Source organism: Triturus cristatus, chromosome 4_1 (genome assembly GCF_964204655.1).
Source record: "Triturus cristatus chromosome 4_1, aTriCri1.1, whole genome shotgun sequence".
Lineage (NCBI taxonomy): Eukaryota > Metazoa > Chordata > Amphibia > Caudata > Salamandridae > Triturus > Triturus cristatus.
The window spans coordinates 1,123,721,607-1,123,740,989 of record NC_140585.1 but is presented as its reverse complement, the minus strand read 5'-3'; the positions used below and the strand labels follow the sequence as shown (position 1 = coordinate 1,123,740,989).

Below are 19,383 nucleotides of genomic sequence, written 5' to 3'. Positions count from 1 at the left end.
AATTCTACGCACATTTAGTGTATTCTACCAGGAGCTCTACAATAAAGACCAAACGCTGGACGAAAAGGGCTGCACCGATTACCTTAACAGATTAAACCTCCCAAAAATACCGCCAGAAGATGCTCTCACTTTAGGGAAAGAGATTAGTGCAGCCGAAATTGAGATGGCAGTTAAATCTCGCAAAGCTAATAAGGCACCCGGGCCGGATGGATACACAGCCACCTTCTATAAAACTCTCATAACCCTGCTTCAGCCAACTATGAAAAAAGCTTTTAACCATTGCGAGGGGACAGGGATTGTCTCACATACCATGTCCGAAGCGAATATTATAGTTCTCCCCTAAGAGGGCAAAAATAACCAGTTCCACCAAAACTACAGGCCTATCTCCCTAATTAACGTTGATTGCAAGATATATGCAAAAATCCTGGCAGCAAGGCTTAATAAGGTACTTCCGCATCTTATAAGCAACACACAAGTTGGCTTCCTCAGGACACGCATGTCGCATGACAACACCAGACTTTTATGCCACATTATCGACAGAGCGGCCAAGCTGAACAAGCCTGCACTGGCTATCGCACTTGACACAGAGAAGGCTTTTGATAGGGTATCGTGGCATTTCCTAGAACAGTGCATGCGGGCTTTCAACCTGGGTAGCGCCTCCACAAGGAAAGTTATGGCACTATACGATAATCCTACGGCTCGCATAGTGGTCAACGGGGCTGTCTCTGAGCCCTTCAGGCTCCATAGAGGGACAAGACAAGGTTGCCCACCTGTCTCCCTCACTTTTCTTGCTAGCACTAGAGCCTCTGATTAAAGACATCGAGACCAATGAAGAGATGAAAGGGTTCGTCATCAATGAGGTCACAATCAAACTAGCAGCATATGCGGATGACATCCTCGTTGTCACTGAAAGCCCTATAGCCTCCATCATGGCCCTCATGGATTCCATAAACAAATATTCGGACCATTCCGGCTATAAACTTAACAAAGATAAGTCGGAATGCAAACCTCTCAATTTACACACCACTAGAGACATATTGTGAGATTCGGGTCTCGCTTGGCAAACCAGTTTCATTAAATACCTGGGCATCTACTTTGGCAACGATCTTAAAAACACACTGGAATACAATGAAAAAATGTTGTTGGACAAGCTAAAGAAGCTGCTTGAGGGATGGTCGCCGAAATGTATTACTTGGTGGGGGAGGATTGAAACAATCAAAATGATGGTAACCCCAATGATCAACTACCTGACTAATATGCTCCCACTAACTCTCACTGACGACTTCCATCGCAAAATGGATAAGATGTTAAATAATTTCATCTGGCGAGACAAAAAAGCAAGGATTAGCCTTAAAAAGTAAGACTGTCGAAAATTCTGGGCGGATTAAACCTGGCAGATTTTAAGACCTTCCAAATGGCCTTTTTGGCAAAACAGGGTAGCTACTGGATTCTACCAGACCAGGAGTACACACCGGCTTGGCTGAAAGTAGAAAGAGCTATACTAAATAACCTCGATCCATTAGCACTTCTAACAGCCAGTAAAAATAAAACGTTAGTAAACCCTATACTCACAAACACCAGAAACGCCCTACTGAAGGTAGACCAGAAGTTGGAACATAGAATAATACATTTGAGATGGGAATCATTATGGGCATACAATAAGATAAAATACAAAGGCAAACCGCTCTCTATGAATACGTGGATGAAAACAGGGATTTCCCTTCCCATTCAGCTCGAAGAGGGAGGGAGTCCTACCACTTTCAGCTCGCTTAAAACCAAACACAACATGCCAGATATTGAGCTTTATAATTTCCTAAAAATCAAAACTGCACTGTTCAAAGCGAGACTGTCGAATACCAAGCTTCAATCATCCAGTATATGTCCAACCTCAATAAAATAGGTCACCAGGTGTCACACATTTATAGACTTCTACGACCGAACACATCGAATCTTAACGAGAAGACACATAATTACTGGGAATCGCAGCTCGGAGGTACACTAAGCGAGAAAGAAACCCAATTACTATGGTCCTCCCCTACACAAAGTAAGATAACCCCGGTATTAGCTCAGACAAAATTCTGGACACTACACAAACTACACTGGACCCCAGCGCGCCTGGCGAACCTAGGCTTGAACACAAATGACCAATGCTGGAATTGTAATAGCGGAAGGGGGGATCTGGCTCACCTCATATATCACTGTCCTAAAGTCAAAGCTTACTGGGAGAAGATATTTGCCTTTCTAAAAGACATGTTAGGGTGTTCCCTTAAAACTGAGTTTGCCACCCTGGTAACAGCTCCTATTAGGACAGAACCAATCATACAACAGGATAGCGACTTACTTGATCTCCTACTAACAGCAGGTGTAAAAATGGTTCTAAATAAGTGGAAAGACACATCCAAGGCATCGTTTAAGGGTTGGCTCAACTGGTTGACGTAATTAGAGGTGTAGACGCGATGGCCCTACGAGACTCACCGTGGAGACAGCCCGACAGGGGAATGTGGGCATCCCTGGACAAGTATTTAGACCCTTATGAACCTCCATGAAGAAGTCTAGTATAGAGACTTGACTCCAACCTCTTTAGACAATCGCGAGCAAGTTTTTCTTTTCTCTCTCCGCTCTGGTCCCTTCTCTCTGCTCTGGTCCCTTCTTCCCTGTTCCTACCTGTGACCCTTTACTAGAATAGAGGGTGAAGAGCAGCCTATAAGGAAACAGAAATAAACAAACTGTACCCTTAACGATACAACCAACAGGCGCTGCCCTGTAACATCACGCGAGACAAGGTGCATGCTATATGTTTTATGTCTACTTGTTTAGTTTTTTTTTTTTTTTTTTTTTGTATATGACAAAATCTCAATAAAATCTTATTGAAATAAAAAAAAGGCGTCTTCGGGTCGGCCACACTCGGCATTCACAGTCGCCGGCTCCCACCAGCTCACTCACTGCCCTGATTTCCGCTAGGGTCTGCTGTGGGCAGGACCATTTATTTCGTGGGATGGTAGGTACTCACTTGTTCAAAGGGGGGATGGTACACCAGGTCAGACAGGCAAGGCAAGGGATGTGCCACCTGACAGCTCCTCCCTCTAGGCCCTATTCAGAACGGGCATGGCTGAACCGCAGGCGGCAGCGGGCACCTCCGCTCACCCTCCCTCACCGCTCTGGTGGGCCAATACGTTGTCAGGGCGGCAGCCACTTAGGAAGCTTTCCGAATAACTGCCAAAAACAATTAAAAGGGACCAAATAGCCACCAGTGCAGCCTCGACACAGTCAAATTAACCTTGTGGAAATTGTTGAAGCCAAAAATAATAATGTGGTCAAATATCCCTTTTGGAAGGATGCCAATGCTTTTGTCTCTGCTTTTGCCTATTTTATCTCTATTATTATTTACCTAGCAGGCTTAAGAATTGTAACGAATTTCTCTTACCACTACATTCGTGGTGCATATTGTGTTAATACTCTCAATGTATTTCAGTGGAAAATTATGTGGTGAAAGGGTACACTGAGACTCCAGTCTGCTTTTGGTTCCTGTCATTCATAAACCGTGTGAGCATGAATAGCTTTTAATGCTAATGATCGCCTGTTTTAGAATTTTGTTATGACTTTGTAAGGCCCTATCAGCCAATGATTTAATGTCACCCGGTATTTTAGAGAGATTATTATACTGCTGCGATCCCTTTATTTAATTGTAAATTTGTATGTGGTCCTCTTCAAATCGTTTTAGCTTTTTTTTAATCCAAAGTTTGCATATTTCTTACGTTTTAACTTTGCAGTTTAAATAACTGTAGGAAAAGCCCTATTAATTTGCTACTCATGATGTACCTACACACCTGTCTGAATTAATCCAAAGAAAGTATCACTATATTGATTGTTTACTGCATCTTGCACTATCATTGACATCACATGGGCCCTTTCTCACAACAGTCTTCACGAATGTCTGGCAAAGCTTGGGCAGTGTTTATGCATATCCATCTCATGATACTTTTTTTCTGTGCATGTGTGGTTTCTTCTCCTGCATATGGCAGTCTATTCTTCTGTGTGTGCTTCAGTTTGTCTCAACAAGCTGGGACAAGAACGAGCAAATTGAAAGGCTAATTAAAAAATATTGTGTAAGAGATTTACTTGTAAGTCGTTCTGTTGCACCAATTTCACAAGACCTTCTCCATTATGTTAGACTGTGTTCTTATTTTATGGTGGTATAATAAGTGTGAAGAAATTGTTGAACATTCATAAAGGGGTGGGGATAAGAGTGCAGACTTTGCATGCCAATCCGCAATTCAAATGTAAAGTTATTGAGTCGCCATGATGGCAGTTTCTAATTCCATTGAATACATTTTAGCCGCTGGATTTATACAAATGTTTGTTATGTTGAAATGACAAAATTATCGTGAAAGTTTTACTTTTTGTATTGAAGTTCTCTCTTCACTAATGGGAAGTATTCAGATTGTGATGACCTTCAACTAATAACTACAAAATATACCCTTACTGGTATTAATCTACCAAGAACGCTTATACCAATGCAAAGGGGTTTGCCCACATAATTCCGCATAACCTGAGATACCTTGAAAGCCTAATCAAGGAGTCCCATCTTCTTCTTTCGACAAGACTTCTGGTCTTTCTTATCAGAATATAAACAGCTTTCTTTATGTTTGCTCTCAAAAAACTAGAAAAGCTCTGCCGTCTTTAATCCCTATGCTTGTCACTGTGTCGTGATATTTTTGAATACATCTCACCCTTTTCTCAAAAAGCATGTCAGACTGCCACCTTTGTAAGTAATCTTTTGAGTGTTCTCACCAATGCCATATCTAAATGTTGATCACTGAATTTATCTCAAATTGAATGTGGAAAAGCCTTTCAATGTTTTCTTTCCCTTTTCATTTGTTTGTGTTTTTAGATGGAGACACCAGTGCAACAGAAAGTGGGGATGAGGTTCCTTTGGAGTTGTACACTGCATTTCAGCATACCCCAACTATGATTACACTGACTGCAGCAAGGGTTACTAAGGTCCATGAGAAAAAGAGAAAGAAAAGTGGGGAGAGAGAGCAAAATGTTACCAAGTCTAAAAAGGTAACTTAATTTAAATTGTTCATTTTTTTCCACATAAATTAATTCTCTGAGAACCGAGTAACATTTTTATGTTGCTTTATTGTGGACTTTTAATGAATTGCTTGAAGCCAAATGTATTCTTTTAGGTTTATAATTACTCTTTAATCTTAATGATTCGTTTGCATTCTCAGCGCGTGGCTAAGAGTGGAAACTGCTTCAGAAACTGTTAAACCAGTATTTACTGTATTGGGTCCTAACATGTTTGTGAACATTTTTATGGAACGCACCTCTACCCTACTAACATACGCATACTTGCCAGTTTCGTTTTTAGGTATGGCTTAATATCAAACCCGCCTGGTGGAACTATTGTAACCTAGTCCAAAAAATATATAGCGAGGGCTGCTCCATAAAGAGGAGTTTTACTGTCTCGCCACTTGCTGTTGACTCTTCGGTGTATTATTCAGGCCTCCTTAGAAGTTCTTCAATTGGAATTCATTAGGGACTATTTGCATCTGACATATACACTCAGTTATTATGCTGTTTTTTACATTCAGTTCTTTATCTCCTATGTGCATTCTATACAGAACTACAAAAAAAGAAAGTAAGCCTGCTACACCACAGGGCTCCAAAACCACTCAATTAAAATGAGCATCCCCCCTCGACTCAAAAAGTCTCTTTAGAAAGAGAATTATTTCCTTTTCTTTGATTTTGTATGCTGTGTAATACAAATAACATTTGAAAAATGCACATGTTAAAAAATATTGTAAAACACAGTAACTCTTGTACTCTCTAAGGGAATCTCCATTGATAATCATAGCGCTGAAAAGACCCGCCCACATGTGGGGGCCCCTGAGGAGTTCTTTCAGTCGCAACTACTTCGCCTTCGTAAAGGCCACGAAACCTATGTAACAGACATGTTAGATTTTGCAGGCTTCATCCCATGCTATTTTGCCTATCTTATTAAATTACTTTAAAACGTAAAAGGAAAAACAGGCATACCGTTAAAAATCACTAAAGTAAAATGAAGGGTGACCTACTTAAAAAAGTCTCCTTCATGAATGCTTTTTACTTTTTTTAAAGTAAGATAAGGAGCAATACATAGCAATGTAGGCTGCAGCATTGAAACAATGCAAAAAGGACACTGCACCTTTAAAAGCCTCTTGTCCCATCATGCCCTGTAGTTTCAATGGGTTCTACTCCTCCTGCACTTCACTCTCTTCCTCCTCTCCCTCCACAGCAGACGAGTTCAGAGGTACCTTTACTGCCAGTACCATCAGTCACTCAACAGCCACCACAGTCTCCCGTACCAGTGGCACCTCTTCAAAGGCAACAGATCTCACTCCTGTCACACCAGACCTCACAGCTATAGGTCTAAGTCAAGAGCAAGATAGATGTCCTACTGTTGTCATTGTTCAGGGTCCCACAGATGCTCACACTCAAGATGGAGAAAATACTCTACACCAAGATCAAGATTGTCACAATCTTGTATAAACATTTTCTTCAGGATTGTATTCGCCAACCTTAATGGATTCTCCTCCTCTGAGAATATCTCCTATAGATGATATTAACACCTTTCAGGAGCTACTTATCAGGGGTGCTTACAAATTGAATTTTGGTTTAGCAGTTACTACTATATCCACATTGGTAAGACAATTCATCAAAGGTCCGCAGCTAGACCACTACTTCCTTTGATTCCAAGTCTTAGAACAAGCGATTTAGCATTTTCTGACTCTGGCTGCTATGTAGGCTGCTCCATCACGCCTGCAAGAGAAATATAGACCACCGGATCAAGATTCACCTTTTCTTCGCACAGATCCAGTACCATACTCTGTCAACGTTTCAGTAGCTCGAAAACTTCATGCTACAGCCCCATCTTCTAAAGTACCTCCTGATAATGAGAACAAAAAATTGGAATTTGAAAGAAACATGTTAGTGATAGATTCCTTACCTTAGAATTACCCCCAGGCGTCAGACTGGATCCGGAAAGTTTTCGTCAGCAGTACCCCTGCGTGTCGGACGGTGGCGTTGTTCGGTTCCGAGGCCGTCATTAGCGTAGTAGTCATCGAGGTGCCGTCGCGGCAGCTACTTAGATGTCGCCCTTGCGCGCTGACGTCAGTTCTTTCTTTTTCTGCGCCAGCAAGCGCAGATCCGGAGAGAGCGGTACCCCCAGTCACTATTTGACTGAGTTTTTCGAGGCCTTTTTGTCTCTATTTTTCGAGTTGATCGACTCCTGGTGCGGTAGGAATACCCGGCTTCAAGTCCTGCGGGGACTGTCATCGCATGATGTCAGTGACAGACCCGCACCGTGTGTGTCTCTACTGCCTGGGGCACGACAACGACCCCAAGTCGTGCCCTGACTGACAGGCCATAGCGCTGAAGACTTTGCGGGAGCAGTCCAGAAAGCTGCTTGAAGTCCGGCAGACGGCTCCGCGCCGCTGCAGGTCCCGGTCCGGTGGGAGGGCGGGCGGAGCCACCACCATTGTTCGAAGTCTTCGCACTCTGGGTCAGGTAAGGCGAAGCATCACAAGAAGTCGAAGAAGCGCCATCACTCTCTGACTTCTCGTCGCGGCTGAGGGTGCGGGTGGTGCCTCCCCTGCGGCTCCGGCGGAGACTACGCAGTTGCCGTTGGCCTACCAGCCCTTCCCGGGTCCGTCTGCGACTCTGGTCCAGCTGCAGGAATTTCTGCCAGCCATGGCTCGCCTCTTTGCGCTGTCGGGCCCCTCCAGAGCGAATTCGGACCCCGCGGGCCCGACTGGGGGTCCTCGCCCTTTATTGTCGGCGGCTCCGGCATCACTGTCGGCTCCAGCCCCAGCACGCAGGGCCCCCTTGGATCCAGGTGTGGATCCCGGTTGACACCGGTTGACCTTGTGACACCTCCACTGACGTCGACCCCACCGGTACCACCTCCGACGACACCCGTCCCACTGGACGACGTCGCCCCGGTTTCAGCCCCGATGTGGATATGTCGCCAGAACGGCGTCGCTAGACGCCGATGGGGGATTTCTATCCCTTTGTCCAGCCTCCTTATTTTCGGCCTGTCCATCAGCCTTCGGAGGAAGGGGAGGACTGGGAGGGGTCTGAGGACCCTCTCACAGCACAATGTGAATTTGAACCGGACTGGTAGAGGAGCTGGGGGAGGCCAGTAGTCTTGATACCTCTCCTGCTCCATGCTCACTCCTCCTACCGTGACTATGGAGGAGGGTGCAAGTTCTGCAGTGGTGCTGCATAGGGCGGCCAAGTCCCTCCACCTCGAACTCCCTACAGTGGCCGTCAGGACTAACCTCCTGACAGAAGTGCTCCAGCCGGCGGCTACCTCTGCGGAGCCACTACTGCCCTTTAATGATGTACTTTCTCACGTTCTTTTGGGCACCTGGTCCAGGCCCAACACAGGGGCTCCTGTGGATAGGAACGTGGCCCGACGCCATCGCCAGGCGCGTGTGCTCTCTCAAGCTATTGCTGAAAGGAGGGATGCAACCAAGTTCACGATTTGTTGTGGCCTTGACACTGCCGACTCGCTGGGCTGGGCGATTTCCACGACGGTGGCGCTCCGCCGCCACGCCTGGCTGAGGACAACTGGTTTTTCTAGGGATGTCCAGAACACTCTGATGGACATGCCCTTTGATGGCATTCGCCTTTTCGGCAACAAAGCAGATAGTGCGTTGGAGCGCTTTAAGGACTTAAGGGCTACGGCCAAGTCCCTGGGCCTTTCTGCCATGCGCCCTCCTCCGCCTTCTGCTTTTCGCTGCTTTCGTGGCCACCGAAGGGGCGCCCAACACGTTCGCTTCAGAGCCACAGGCCTGCGCATCAACAGTCTCAGCGCGGACGTGCGACCCGCCGAGGTGGGTCAGGGGGCCAGCGGGCGGGTCAGTTCACCTCCACCCCGGCCACCACTGTCTCCAAACCTTCTTAGTCCGGTTTTTCAGGCCCATCAAACGCCAGTGGGCGGCAGGATTCGCCATCACATTCCCCACTGGCGCACCAATACTTCGGACAGGTGGGTTTTACAAATAGTCTGAAGGGGCTACTCCCTCCCCTTTGAGACTACCCCTCCAGCCATGCCACCCCAGTACCACCGCATGTCGGGGGATCACTTGGCACTTCTTCAAAAGGAAGTCGCGGCCCTCTTGGCCAAGGTGGCCATCGAGCGCGTTCCTGCACCAGGAGTAGGACGTGGTTGTTACTCCCACTACTTTCTGGTGCCCAAGAAGGACAAGTGCCTACGTCCTATCTTGGACCTCAGGGACGTCAATCGCTTCCTGCCGAAGGAGAAGTTCAAGATGTTAACTCTGGCTCAGGTCTTGTTGGCCCTGGACCCTAGAGACTCAATGGTAGCGTTGGACCTGCAGGACTCATATTCACATTCCCGTCCTGCCGGCCCACTGGCGTTGCCTGCGGGTTACGGTATGCAACAAGCACTTTCAGTTTGCTGTGCTCCCCTTTAGCCTTACCAGCGCCCCTTGGGTGTTCACGAAAGTGATGGCAGTGGTCGCAGCTCATCTGCACAGTTCAGGAGTTCCAGTCTTCCCCTATCACGACGACTGGCTGTTGAAGGCGGAGCTGCCCTGGACAGTCGTCTCCAACCCCCAGACTACGGCCGACATCCTGCATTTGCTGGGGTTCTCCATCAATGTGCCGAAGTGGCACCTGATTCCCTCTCAGAAGCTCCTCTTCATCGGAGCGGTTCTTGATACGACGCACTTTCGGGTCTATCCTCCCGAATGGCGAGTCCAGGATATTCAGGCTCTGATTCCGATCTTTCAGCCTCTATCCTGGGTTTCGGTCAGGATGACCCTGAGGCTGCTGGGTCTCATGGCCTCCTGCATCCTGCCGGTCAATCATGCCAGATGGCGTATGCGGGCTCTGCAGTGGGACCTGAAGTTCCAGTGGGCGCAGCATCAGGGGAACCTATCCGATTACGTCCAGATCTAGGAGGGAACTGCACAACAGCTGCAGTGGTGGCTCACGAACCGGCATTGGGACAATGGCATATCCCTCTCCCTTCCCCAACCAGAGCACACAGTTTTGACGGATGCGTCCCTCCTGGGATGGGGCGGCCACATGGGAGAGGTGGAGATCAGAGGCCTTTGGTCTCTGGCGGAGTCCAGGCTCCATATCAACCTTCTGGAGCTCTGGGCGATCCGACTTGCACTGAAGGCATTCCTTCCCTCTGTCCGGGGAAGAGTAGTGCAGGTGTTCACAGAAAACACCACTGCCATGTGGTACTGTAACAAACAGGGTGGGGTGGGGTGGGGTCGTTGACCCTATGTCAGGAGGCCCTGCGCCTCTGGACATGGCTGGAACATCAGGGCATTTCCCTGGTGGTTCAACACCTGGCAGGTTCACTGAACGCGGGGCGGACGAACTCAGCCGCAGGTGCATGATGGATCATGAATGGCGTCTTCACTCGAACGTCGCACAAGGTCTCTTTTAACAGTGGGGAGAGCCTTGGTTAGATCTATTCGCCACCGAAGAGAACGCACAATGTCAGCAGTTCTGCGCGTTGGAATTTCCAAGGCGGCACTCGCTCGGCGACGCTTTTCGTCGCGAGTGGAGTTGCGGTCTGTTGTATGCCTTTCCGCCTATACCACTTCTGCCCAGAGTGCTGAAGAAGATCCGGCGCGACCGGGCCCAAGTCATTCTTGTGGCTCCGGACTGTGCTGAAAGAGTTTGGTATCCCAAGCTACTCAGTATGACCATCGATCCGCCGATCCGACTGCCTCTTCAGGAGGATCTTCTGTCGCAACAGCAGGGGTCGGTCCTCCACCCGAACCTGTCCAGTCTCCACCTCTTTGCGTGGAGATTGAGCGGCAGCAGTTGATTCCTTTTGACTTGCCTCCTGAAGTCTGTGATGTTATTCTGGCAGCCAGGCGTCCCTCCACTGAGTTGGTATAGGCCTGCAGGTGGAACAAGTTTGTGGCATGGTGCACAGCAAAGGCTGTGGTTCCCTTTCTATCCCTCTTTCTGAAGTTCTACTGTTCCTTCTTTCTTTGGCCCAGCAGGGCTCTGCTCTGGGCACTATCAAGGGCTACCTTTCTGCTATTTTGGCTTTTCTCAGGCTCCCAGATCAGCCCTCTCTTTTCAAGTCCCCTGTTGTTAACCAATCCCTCAAAGGCATTACTCACCTTTTTCCTCCTATTCCCTTAGTAATGCCACTGTGGGACTTGAACCTGGTTCTCTCATATTTAATGTGTGTTCCCTTTGTGCCTCTTCACAACTGTCCTGTTCGTCTGTTAACTCTGAAGACTGCTTTCCTGGTTGTCATCACCTCTGCTAGGAGAACGAGTGAGCTCCAGGCTCTTTCTTGCAAACCTCCTTTTCTGTCAGTCCATCCAGACAAGGTTGTGCTTAGGACATGTCCATCCTTTCTGCCAAAGGTTGTCACTGCCTTTCACATCTGGCAGACCATCACTTTGCCCACCTTCTTCCCGCCTCTGCATCCTTCCAGAGAGTAAGAGAGGCTCCACCATCTGGACCCAAAACGTGCGCTCTCATTTTACCTGAATCGCACACAACAGTTCCGGGTGGATGACCAGCTCTTTGATGGCTACGTCGGCCCCAAGAAAGGTCGGGCCGTACACAAGCTGACTGTCTCCAGATGGGTCGTCTTGTGTATTAAAGCCTGTTATTCTCTGGCTAAAAAGGAGCCTCCGGTGGGGCTGCGAGCCCATTCCACCAAGGCGACTGCTGCCACTACGGCATTGGGACGTGGTGTCCCCTCACAAGACATCTGTCAGGCAGCTACATGGGCCTCAGTGCACACTTTTACTAAGCACTAAGCCTGGACAGCCAAGTCCGGAGAGACGTCTTCTTTGGCCGTTATGTTCTCCGGGACTTCCTGGTGTGATCTTGGTTTGCAGACCCACCACTGGGGTTGGTATTGCTGGGGTATCTATTCTAAGGTAAGGAATCTATCACTAACGTGTTTCTTTCAGATGCACAAGTTACTTACCTTCGGTAACGATATATCTGTAAGAAACATTAGTTAGTGATCGATTCCTTACCACCCCACCCATCCTCCCTGTTCTGCAAACTGATTTCTAGGGTTAAGGTCATCCCTTTCAGAGCCCTAGTTTCAATGCACCAGTGGTCAGTATTTTGCATGGCTCTGCATTCCTGGCTCGGAAAGTCGTGTACAGAACTGACGTCAGCGCGTGATCTCGGTGACCACGACGCCAACGACGGACACGGAGCCGCACGACGCCACCTTCCGGTGCGCAGGGGGTACTGCAAACAAAAACTTTCCGGATCCAGTCTGACGCCTGGGGGGAATTCTAAGGTAAGGAATCTATCACAAGCTAATGTTTCTTACAGATATATCGTAACCGAAGGTAAGTAACTTGTGCTTCAGTAGGCAAGAAGGTCTGCAGAACCTCTGCAGTTTCCATGAAAGCTGCTAGTGCAGCTGCTCTCATAAGGCACTATCATAGGTCTTTTTGGGACTCCTTTAAAGAGTTCATAGAAGATAGTCATAGAGACAGACATTAGGATTTTCAGGAGATTGGTAATGAAGAAATGATGGTGTCAAACCAAGTTCTCAGCACTACTGCCGATTGCTCCACTCTAGCTGCGTATTGTCTGGCGCTTTGGAGTTCATCTTGACTGAGAATCATAGGTTTATAACGGGAAGCCCAATACCGGATTTTGAACCTGCCTTTTTTGATGATGAGATTTCCAGAATGAAGTCTGAGCTTGAAAACCTGAAAGCTGTCGGATTAGAGAATAGGAGAGAATATTGGAGACATTCCTATGGGTCCTCTGACTGTCGCTATTTCCACCAGAGGGTTCAAACCCCTCATCTGTCTACAGGACAGCAGCCACAACAATCATCTCAGCCAAATAGACATCAGCAACATCGTTTTCAGTCAAGAGGCAGAGGAGAACAGCAATCATTTGCTCAAGCCCCTAAAACAACAGGTGTCAAACAATGAGTCCTGTCTTCCCCCTCTTTTGTTGCCTACTTTTGTAGGGAAAAGTATGACATTTTCCTTCAAGAGTGGATAGGAATAACTATCAACATATGGGTTCTGAATATTGTAGAGCATAGATACTGTCTCAGATTCAAGTGTCCGCCACCATCTATTCCACGAAGAAACCTTTTGTTTACCAGTGGGAAATACTGCAACAAGAAGTAGCCATCCTCTTACAGAAATATGTGGTTGGAAAAGGTCCCCTCTCACCAGAGAGGACTGGGAATTTATGTTTAGTTATTTTCTAGTGTAGAAGAAAGGACCCAAAAACTAAGGCAAACCCGTTTTAGATCTCAAGAAAGTGAACAAATGGGTTTGCATAGATAAATTCAGGTTGTTGGCACTTCAACAGATCTACCCTCAACTTATAGACTTGCAACATGCCTATTTTCACATTCTGATAGCCCAAAAAAATCTAGTTCCTGAGGTTCATTGTACAAAAGACCACTATCAATACAAGGTCCTTCCCTTCGGCATCAAGTCTGCACCACAAACTTTCTCCAAATGGATGGTTGTAGCTGCCCACCTCAGAAATGAAAATATTCATATATCCATACCTGGATGATTGGCTCATCAAAGCATCTTCCTATCAGCAAGCAAGCCAACATTATACAATAGTCATGACTTTCAATCAACTAGGTCTACAAATGAATCACAACAAGTCTATTTTGACATCTGTTCAATCTTTGCATTTCCTGGGTGCAGTACCCATAAAAGGGTTTCCTTCGGAGGAGAGACTATTATCTATCCTTCTGAAATGTTGCAATCTGATGAAATCTTCTCATTCAACAGTGAGACAAGTCTCTTCCCTCCTGGGTTCAATGGCATAATGCATCTTTCTGGTCCTACATGCACGTCTCTTCATCCGGCCTCTCCAACAATGTCTGGCAGATCAATGGGATCAGCTCTCTGGAAGATGGAAAGACTGGATGATCCTGACTCCTCATGCCAAACAATTACTAAAGTGGTGGTGCCACTCAATGACTCTCCTCAAAGGGTTGAACTTCCAACAAGACATCCCTGTCCAAACCATAGTGACAGATGTCTCTTTAACAGGTTGGGGTGCTCATAAGGCCCATCTACAGATTTAAAGCCTGTGGCTTCAGAAGGAACAATCTTAACACATCAACCTTCTGGATCTGAGGGCAGTACATCTAGCCCTGAAGGCTTTCCTCCTGTCGTTCAGAGCATACTCTCTCCTTATTCAGGCGGACAATACAACAGTCATCCATTATCAGAACAAGCAGGGAGAGACAAGATCTAGACCTCTTTCTCTGGAAGAACAAACAATCTGGAAGTGGCTAATTTCCAGGCATCTCAATATTACAGCTGTCAATCTTCCAGGTACCCAGAGTGCTCCAGCAGACACTCTCAGAAGAATCATTCGAGAAAATCACAAATTCAGATTCTAAACGACGCTGTACTTCATGACATCTTCTCTGATTGGGGTTTTCTCCTAATAGCTCTGTTCACAAACGGAGAAAGCAAAAACTGCCCAGGTTTCGCCTTGAGGTTCTACCAATCAGGCACACTGGAGAATGCACAGGCAAATTTCTTAACGCCAATCCTCCAGTTTTCCTACTGCTGATAGTAGTCATCAATATCTTGCACTTAAAAGCCCGAATAATTTTAGTTGCTCTGGAATGGTTTTAACAGTGGTAATTCACAGATATCCTTCACCTCTCAGAGTGTCCACACAGGAGGCTGCCATGCAGACTGGATCTTCTTCAGGAGTATGCGGGCCAGATTCAACATCCCAACCTTCACTCGTTGAGCTTGGCTGCATGGCTCCTGAATTCCTACAGTATAGGATAGGATAGGATAGGGTTTTATATAGCGCATGAATGCCGAAGCGTCTTGGCGCTGGTAAGCACAGAGGGAGACATAATCCTCAAATACAATCCTCTTGAAAGAGCCGTGTCTTTAACAGTTTTCTGAAAGCTTGATGATTTTCTGTTGATTTTAAGGAACAGGGAAGCTTGTTCCAGAGTCCAGCAGCATGGACTGAAAAAGCTCTACCGCCCCATCTGACTTTCCTGATCCGATTGATCTTGATAAGACTCCGAGTGCTGGACCTTAGCACACGGCCAGAGGTATAGGGGATGAATAATTTCTGAACATCCTTGGCTCCACCTTCGAAAACAGCCTTATGTACTAGGCATATAGACTTAAAGTCTATATGCTGTTGGACAGGGAGCCAGTGTAATGCTTTAATTCCCCCTGAGATCGATTGATCTCTTGGGACGTCCAGTAATAGCCTCGCCGCGGCATTCTGGAGAGTCTGCAACCTCCTTATCTGTGTTTTATTTATCCGTAACAGTAAGGCGTTGCAATTGTCCAGTCTGGATAGCACAAGAGCAACTACAACGGTCTTACGCAGCTCTGATTTAATGAAAGGGAAAATCTTACGCATCGTCCTTATTAAAAAGGAACAGGATGACACAAGGCTGTTGACGTGAGCTGAAAAATTTAGCTGGTTGTCTAACAATACGCTTAGGTTTCTTACTTTGGGCACGGGGCAGGGACACTCCCCGGCCCCTACCTGCCACCATGATCCGTTCCACATGGGACTCCCCTGGCCAAACTCAATAATCTCAGTCTTCTCGGTGTTGATCTTCAAGAAGCTCTCCTGCATCCAACTCAGAATTTCAAACAGGCAGCTATGGAATTTAGAAGCCATGTCATTAGATTGTTTATCCACGGAAACTATGAGCTGGGAATCATCAGCGTAAGAGACTATCGTGAAGCCATGCTTCCTAATGAGTCTAGCCAGGGGGGTCACATAAATATTGAACAGCGTAGGTGACAGCGCTGAACCCTGCGGAACACCACATGGCAGATGGAAGCTGTCCGACTGTAACCCGTCCCACAGCAGACTTTGCTTCCTACCTTCCAGAAAAGAAGAGAGAAGGGACAGCGCTGACCCCTGAATGCCAATTTCCTGAAGCCTTTGAATCAACACCGCATGATTTACGGTGTCGAAGGCCGCCGACAGGTCCAACATCACAAGGATTGCCTTGCCTCCCTTATCCACTATATTGCGAATTTCCTCTGCTGCCACAAGAAGTGCTGACTCCGTAGAATGTTGTGCACTGAAACCGTGTTGAGTTGAGTCAAGCAAATTGTGGGAGCTTAGGTATTCTGTCAATGATCTGTTTAACTCCCTCTCCATGATTTTGCAGCAATTGGGCGGTAATTCTTTAGTGTTCGAGGCATGTGGGCTGCTGAATTCATATCTGTGCATAGATCGCCGCCTAGTGTTGGGTCCGGATGTTTGCACGTTGTTGTCCTGGAAGAGTCTTCGAAGTATCCTTGGATAGGTGACTCCTCCCCTGGACTACAGTGCGCATGGGCATCCTCTCCATCCTCAGATTGTTTTTTTCCGCCATTGGGTTCGGATGTGCTATCTTAGCTCAAGTTAGGAAAAAATTTTGTCGAGGCCACAAGGCCTTTAGTTCGCGTCGGTACTGTTTATCGATCGGTTTTCGATACTCTCTGTTAGTTTACTAATTTTCAGCACCGACTTTGTTCGCATTTACCTGTCCATCAACTACTTCGACGATGGAATCGAGGACGCCATTCAAAAGGTGTCCGGTATGTAATGCGAAGTATCCACACATCGACGTCCATCCGGTGTGCAACAAATGCCTTTCACCGGACCACGACGAGTCGACATGTATGGCCTGTGCCCGGTTCCGTTCAAAGAAGACTCTGCGGAATCGTCGAGCGGCGAGGCTCGAAGCGCAGCACGCGGCACCGGCCCCAGCTGACATCTTCGACGACGCGGACGACGTCGAAGAAGTAGAAGTCTTACCCTCCAGTCCCGTTTCCGACCAAGAACCCGGATCGGACGAGGCCGACGAGTCACTCTTCCACAGAGGTGAAGACGACACCGAGGTAGGAGACGACGAGGAGGCCTTAGGGGCCGAAGAGAGTAGCTCCGATGATGAACAAGGCCTACCTGTTCAAACCGAGAATTCACCAGTGCCACAGACTATGGCTCCGGTCGAGGGATCGCCTTCGGGCCTTACCCAAGACCTATCACGCAGTCCTTCGGCCCCGCCCTCGGGCCCGGCCTCGGACGTTCAGCGGCAGCCATTACCGCTTAAGCCAGCTGGTTTCCCTTCCACGAAACCGAAACCGAAAGCTGCTCAGGTTCCTACGAAACCGAAACTGAAAGTGGCGCTAGTCGGATCGAGGCCTTCAACACCTTCGACGCCGGCGCACCGTGTCGGCACCGACCGCACCAAGGGGGACTTCGGTGCCGAACTCGAGACGGGCGACATGGGAGTCGACAAACGGAAGAAGGCCATCGGCGCCGACAAACCTGCTCGGTTACCGGCGTCGACGCCACCGACACCGAGGGCCGTCCCGCCTGCTACGCCTCGCAGCACTCCCTCGACGACACCGAAACCTCACGTGTCGAAGACGTCGACGGTGATCTCCGCACCTCGGCTCGATGCACCACGGGCGCAGAAGATATCTGCAGCCGCCTCGACGACCCTGGCGGGGGCCACGACCTCTAAGGCGCCCCGAGTACGGCCTGGCGCAATGCCAGGCTGCAAAACCAAGGCTGCCCTCCAGGACCAGTCGGGTTCGATCGATCCAGCGGTTTCGTCGGTGCCGACCAGCATTACCTTCGGCTTGCCTCCATCCACAATCCCGAAGGCGTTTCAACTCAGGACACAGGCCACCAAAACTGCGGTTACGCCTGTCGAGCCGTCTCCGTCACGCGTCATCGACGCCGACACTGGCAGGATGATTCTCCACGACCGAAGGATAACTTCGGAACCGCCATTGGAACCTTTCAGGATCCCGCTAAAGAGGAAGCTGCCTGTGGACACAGAACCTCTCCTGTATGAACCCTTTCATTCACCCTACCAGGATCCACACCGGGCCTCCCCCACACTCTCCGACACGGATGCATTGGAGGACTACATGGGTGAACAAGTCCCCTACCATGTGGACACGGACCCTGATGACCAGCAGGACCCTGACCAAACTTGGGGCGACCCTGCAGACCCCAGTGCACCTCTTGATGCACAGGACCCACAACTATATGGGGCAAAAACGTCACCCACAGAGGATACTGCGGCGTTCAACGCTCTGATTGAACGGGCGGCGAACAACCATGATGTACAGCTTCACTCTGATATCATCGAAGATGACTTTCTAATGGACACCTTTGCATCCTCAGAAAGACATGTAAAGACTCTGCCAATGTTGAAGGGGGTCCTTAAGCCAGCCACTGACATTTTCAGGGAACCCACCAGGGCACGAGTGATAAACCCCAGGATCGATAAGAAATACAGATCAGCACCTGGGGATCCTACTTACATCAGAGGACAATTACCACTCGACTCCATCGTTGTGGCGAATGCCCGCAAGAGGGCACACTCGCAGACAACGGGTGACGCTCCTCCCCCGGACAAGGAGTCCAAGGTGCTGGAGACCTCCGGCAAGCGAGTTGCCGCACAAGCTGCAAGCATATGGCGCATAGCTAACACTCAAGCGCTCCTCGCTCGCTACGATAGGGCGCACTATGACACAATGGAGCAACTCCTTCAACACCTCCCTGACCCCTACAAAGAAGGTGCAGAAATCCTTATCAGAGAGGGACAGCTACTCACAAATGCTGCCATCAAATGTGCACTAGACGCTGCTGACACGGCTGCCAGGGCCATCAACACTAGCGTCATCCTACGACGTCACGCCTGGCTACGTATCTCAGGATTCAAGCCTGAGGTACAAAACAATATACTTAATCAGCCCGTCAACCCCGACTTTTTGTTCGGGCCTGAGGTTGACGCCACCCTCGAGAAGATAAAAAAGGACACGGACACTGCAAAGTCCATGGGCGCCCTACAAACTCAGTCCTTTCGGAGCGGCTCCTTTCGTCGCCCCGGAAACAAGGGAGCAGGCAGAGGACAGGGGTCACAACAAACATATAACAAGGGTAATACGCAGACCACCTACGATAAGAACACCCGAGGTGGCTATCGTGGCTCCAGTACCAAGGGCAGAGGACGTGGCTACGGCAACACCAGGTCCTCCCCCAAGAACAAGCAGTGACGCCCTCTCCCTTCCTCCCGACCACATAACACCTGTCGGGGGAAGGCTACAACGGTTCCTGTCCACGTGGAACTCCATCACCACGGACAGGTGGGTCAAAGATATTATAAAATACGGATACTGTCTGGAGTTAACTTCCACTCCACCCACAATACCACCAAGAAACCGTCCTATGTCCTCAGAGCACTTGACGCTCTTACAGCAAGAGGTAGAAAGTATGCTTCTAAAAGGCGCTATCGAGGTCGTACCCGTCCACGAGCGGGGCACGGGGGTTTACTCCCTCTACTTCTTAATTCCAAAA

General features: G+C 48.4%; 1 protein-coding gene across 4 annotated transcripts in view; it reads left to right on the top strand.

Annotated features, from left to right (window-relative positions):
- The window catches only part of KMT2E (lysine methyltransferase 2E (inactive)), a 2,077,373-nt gene that overhangs the window by 617,368 nt on the left and 1,440,622 nt on the right, over positions 1–19,383 (top strand). For all 4 annotated transcript variants that reach the window (XM_085654164.1, XM_085654162.1, XM_085654163.1 and 1 more), the window contains exon 8: positions 4,892–5,064. In XM_085654164.1, the coding sequence (XP_085510290.1) occupies positions 4,892–5,064 (173 nt within the window). The remainder of the gene's footprint in view (positions 1–4,891; positions 5,065–19,383) is intronic.